General features: G+C 32.4%; 1 protein-coding gene across 1 annotated transcript; it reads left to right on the top strand.

Moving 5' to 3' along the window:
* The first annotated feature begins 866 nt into the window (after positions 1-866).
* LOC149572549 (protein STRICTOSIDINE SYNTHASE-LIKE 4-like) lies at positions 867-4,647 on the top strand. Its single transcript, XM_089813657.1, has 6 exons — positions 867-1,200; positions 1,540-1,749; positions 3,141-3,208; positions 3,320-3,556; positions 4,039-4,174; positions 4,272-4,647. Exons 1-6 carry the CDS (start codon positions 979-981, stop codon positions 4,548-4,550), a joined length of 1,152 nt encoding a protein of 383 aa, XP_089669783.1. The 5' UTR covers positions 867-978; the 3' UTR covers positions 4,551-4,647.
* Positions 4,648-5,004: the final 357 nt, after the last annotated feature.

Consider the following 5,004-nt stretch of genomic DNA (forward strand, 5'->3'; position numbering starts at 1 on the left):
GTTGTGGAAAACATCTCCTACATATCAATTGATGAGCTTAGGGGGATTTCTAATGAATGGTTAATAAGGCACAACACATGGTGAAGGTTTTGTAAATAGGGTTGCAAGTAGCATGGGTTTAACAATGAAGGAAACTTTGTAATTAAGTGTTCTTAAGATGGAGTAGTACTAGGATGGCTGGCCTCCCAGGATGTCTCACTGCTAAGTGTTTTATTCATTGTCATGAGAGATGGGTTTGTGTAAACTTTTAATCATAAAATATGGGTCAATGAGTTTGACTCAAATACTATAGAGTCCTGGTAACAATATCACAACCCTTCTAGCTATGATCATGATATAGCAAATTGAAAAGAAAAAAATTACGTGTAGCTTATCAAGTTCTCAATGAACTAAGAAAAACCCCCCTTTTCCATATTTGCTAGACCATAGCATCATGCTTTCTGGACTAAATTCTCACTCTTTCACCACCTATGTTAAGAAAACCAAAGATGCCCTCAGTAGAAACCTGCAAAAATAATAGAGCACACTGGCTATAATTATTCTGCATTTCTCAATAAAAATCATAACTAGTGCCACCATTCTCTTCTACAATAAGACAAGATTCTTGATAAATTCTTATCTTAATAGATTAATTTGTTCTATAGTTTTATATTTTTGTTGTTTGAAAGCTGTGTAGAAATAATTGAAGAGGTCCAAAAGTATTGAATATGACATTTCAACAGGTAATAATAAACAATAATAATTATAAATAAGTTAGGATGAGGTGTCAATCAAAGATTAATTATATTTAGATAAAATTGACATCTGAATATGATATCTTTGGTAGATTTTTTTTAAAGATAAGAATGTCAATCTTAATACATGAGCTTTTGGCATTACATATTCTACTTCTTCCTAGTAGAGTTCATTCGCATTTAAAAACATTTCTCTTGGTGAACTCCTGTACATGTAGTGACAGACACTAGAGGCTCTTCAATTATGCGATCTACTGTAAGTTCTACAAATAACAAAGCACAAGATTCCGTACAAAGAGAGGAAATGGGTTGGATCACTCCATCAACTGTAGCGACGGTTGTTTCAGCATGTTTCGTTGCATGGCTCCTGCAAATTATAGCCTTTTCACCAATTTCACCTGGTCCCAGCATTTTTCAGTCCGATTATGAACCTCAAGCCCACTTCGTTAAGAACAATGTTCTGCAGGTAAACACTGTTTTCACAAACAAATAGTAAATCTTTGAGCTCTAGTTAATAGTTTTTTTTTTGTGAAACATTGACTGGATTGAATCTTATTAGATCGTATTTGGCGGTGAAAACTGTTTCATCAATTTTGATGACTCATCTTTGCTTTTCTTTACATAAAAAAAGATTCAGAAATTGCATAGCAATATTATAGATTGGAAATTTATAAGATACATCTTGTCATTTCCCACTTACCATTCTATGATTTTGCTAAAAGGGTTGATTCTATTCATGATATCAGAGTGTTTTTCAAGTTAAATGGTTTATATACTTAGATTTATCTGAACTCCTTGTGTTCAGACTATTGAGAAATTAGGGGAAGGCTTCTTGGAGGGGCCAGAGGATTCAGCTGTAGATGGGAATGGACTGATTTACACTGCAACTCAAGATGGGTGGATTAAAAGAATGCATCCAAATGGATCATGGGAAGATTGGAAGAAGGTGGGAGGAAGTCTTCTTGGCCTCGCTGTGTCCAGGAGTGGACATATTATTGTTTGTGATCCTGAGCGGGTAAGATTGCTACTATTACAGTTGTTTTGATTTCATTTTAGTAGTTTAGAATGTAGTAAATTTGTTATGATTATTTTTATTTTTATTTTGAAGTTTAAAATGTGAGAATTTTTAATTAGATAAATTGGGAGGGAACTGAATTTTTATATTAAGTCAAAAGATGAAATATAAATGAGCTCATAAGGAGTGAACTCAGGAAGCTGAAAATCTAGCAATTAACTCTATTCAAAGATTACTACATTATAATATTTAAAAATAAATAAATAAGCATAAACAAAAATCAAATCAAGACTAAAACTAGAGAGAAGGGATCAAACTCATTGACCTATATTTCATGAATAGTGATTCATAGGAACCCATCTCCTATTTATCTATCATATCCTTATTATTTTTATTTTTATTTTTTTTAGATAAAAGATTGAAATAAATAATAGATTATATTGAGATTAAGAACAATTGTTTTTTAACATAACTTAAGAGCCACAATGAATGATGAAGCAAACCATGACTTCAATGAGCAAGAAAACAAATAACTTGCCACTCAAAAGTCGATTCTGATCAAAGTCATTAACCCTGTTAATTTTAAGGCATCTACCACATATTGTTGCAATTTCTCATAAGAATAGTTTGAGTGACAAAATCAAAACAGGAAAGTTAGCAGAAATCCTTGTCTTTGCGCATTTTGCCTCAGCTATTCATCTTCTCCTGTCCACACTGCCAGCTGTAGGTAAATATTTATATTTGGGGACAGCTCTTTCTAACATTATTAAATATCTGAAGGTTCAAGAGTTCAAGGGGAAAGAACCAATTAGAAAATCCTCTTCCTTGTTGAAATGCATCTTAAAGATAATTTCTCTTACAGATAATGTCATCTTTATCAATTAAACTCCAATTCAGGAACATTTTTACATAGAAACAAAATAATCTTGCAAATCTCTAATTTAGCTTGCTGTTAGCATCCTCATTAATCTTGACATGAACAAAACCTGTGCTAAAAGTGATGGAATCAGCTGTAAGCAAATGCTAGACGACTCTCTCCAAATCAACTAGCTGCTTCAAAACCACTCTTTCAACATTATCTTAGGGTCTTCATGGTTATTTTTCACAAGAGCAATGGCATATAGAATCCCCTCATTTTCTTCTTCAGAGGGCACCAATAGCATAGTCTCTTAACATGTTCCTCGGTACAAATTATTTAGGAAATTAGCTACAGTTATTTTAAACTATTTTATATGATATATAAGATCAATTTAACTAATTCAACACAAGTCAGATGTATAGACTCTATTCAAAAGACCAATAGATGCCCTTTAAATTCTTTATATGCATATTGTGGGACACCATGTTTGTTTGATCTAAATAGACAAGGAAACATATTCATTACTCTGCAGGGCCTGCTCAAAGTTAGTGATGAGGAAGTCTCTATTATAACTTCTAAAATCGATGGAGAAAAAATCAGGTTGGTTGTGGGCTTTCATTTATACTAATCAAGCTCAATACTTAATATCTCACTGTTGAGATAAAAACTTGCATGGAACAAGCGCTATGTTTGATGATTTGGTTTTTTCAGATTTGTTGACGCAGTTGTGGAAGGTAGTGATGGAAGTTTATATTTCTCAAATGCCAGTACAAAGTTTCCATATAGCCGTTGCATTTTGGACTTTCTAGAAGGAGAACCATATGGCCGCCTTCTCAAATATGACCCACAAACCAAAAAGACAAGTGTGCTGCTTGATGGCCTTGCCTTTGCAAATGGAGTAGCCCTGCCTCCATCTGAAGACTATGTGGCTATCTGCGAGACTTGGAAGTAAGTTTTACATAATAATTATAATGGCATATTCTAATAATTTATTTTATAATGGCTGTATGTACATACATTAATCTAGCTTTTCTTGATAGCTTTTAGTTTTGACTGTGTGATTAATTTTTCATAACAGATCATAGAACATGATCTATTATCAAAGATCATTTTCTCTCTTAAAGTTAACTCATTCTGATTACAAGTACATGGAACATGATTGAAAACATTGATAAAAAATTGATCATACAATCAAATATAAAGCTATCAAGACACATTAAGTTAGATTATATGTATTCTAATTACTAAAAAAAACTAAATATTTAAGATTGAATCTACATTGTAGATCATTAGAATTCTGATTGTCTAGGAGAATTAAGAGTGCAAATTATTAAATTCATCTGATTAAAAAATTTATTGTTTAAAATATTTGAGAAAAATACTAATTTGATCTATATATATTTAAGCTATAAATTCTTGTAAGTGGATAGGTTTAGGTGTCCTAAATATTGGATTAAAGGAGAGAAATCTGGGAAAACAGAAGTTCTTGTGGATAATTTGCCTGGAGGCCCGGATAACATAAATATTGCTTCAGATGGGCATTCATATTGGATAGCTATCCTAAAGGTACCTAAAAATTTTCATTTTCTATCGCTATCTTAAAGGTACCTAAAAAATCTCTCTATAAAATTGAAAACTAATTTGTACTTCTTAATGTGTGCAGTTGCGTATCAAGGCAGTACAATTCATGTTCAAATATTCCATTTTCAGACATATATTGGCAAGATATCCAACATTATTGAATCAGTTTGGGTTCACAACTGGTTGGGCAATGGTGGCAAAGGTTGGAGAAGATGGTACAATTATCAAAACGTTTGATGATTCAAATGGGAAAGTTATATCATTTGTGACATCTGCCATGGAGGTGGGAGAATATCTCTACTTAGGCAACCTGAACACAAAATTCCTTGGTCGATTGAATTTGAATGAAGTCCGTCAGTAGATCATCTTTTTATAGTAAAAGGCCATTAAAACAATTTGATCTTAGATGTTATCTTGGGTAAATATTTTAACAAGAACGCCTTTATATTTTATGTGGAGATCCTTTGAAATCTTGATAAATAATTATGCTTAGATGACAAACAATTCGAAGAAAATCTTTGCGGAGGCACCTTAAACGGGAGCAATGGGGAAGGTGAGCACTAGAGCATCGGTATTAACACCAATTTTAAATGGCATATACACATCATACGCTCATATTTTATATTCAAGGGATATTCTCACGTTGAATAAAATAAATTAGAATAATAATAGAAGGTATTAATAAGATGGTTACGAGTCTAAATGAGTATATCTAGACATTACAGGTTCTAATATGAAAAATACCATAAATACTAATGAAATTCATTAAGGGCCCGTCTGGTTGTAGGTGTAGGAATTGAAAACAGGAATGGGAA

Source organism: Cupressus sempervirens, chromosome 2, assembly GCF_028749045.1.
Source record: "Cupressus sempervirens isolate cs-2001-9-10 chromosome 2, ASM2874904v1, whole genome shotgun sequence".
NCBI lineage: Eukaryota > Viridiplantae > Streptophyta > Pinopsida > Cupressales > Cupressaceae > Cupressus > Cupressus sempervirens.

Excerpts from the sequence above, each read along its gene's own strand:
- LOC149572549 (XM_089813657.1), top strand. The coding sequence starts at position 979 with ATGCGATCTACTGTAAGTTCTACAAATAACAAAGCACAAGATTCCGTA. Across the intron at positions 1,201-1,539 it reads TTAAGAACAATGTTCTGCAG|ACTATTGAGAAATTAGGGGA; the intron begins GTAAACACTGTT and ends CCTTGTGTTCAG. Across the intron at positions 4,175-4,271 it reads ATTGGATAGCTATCCTAAAG|TTGCGTATCAAGGCAGTACA; the intron begins GTACCTAAAAAT and ends TAATGTGTGCAG.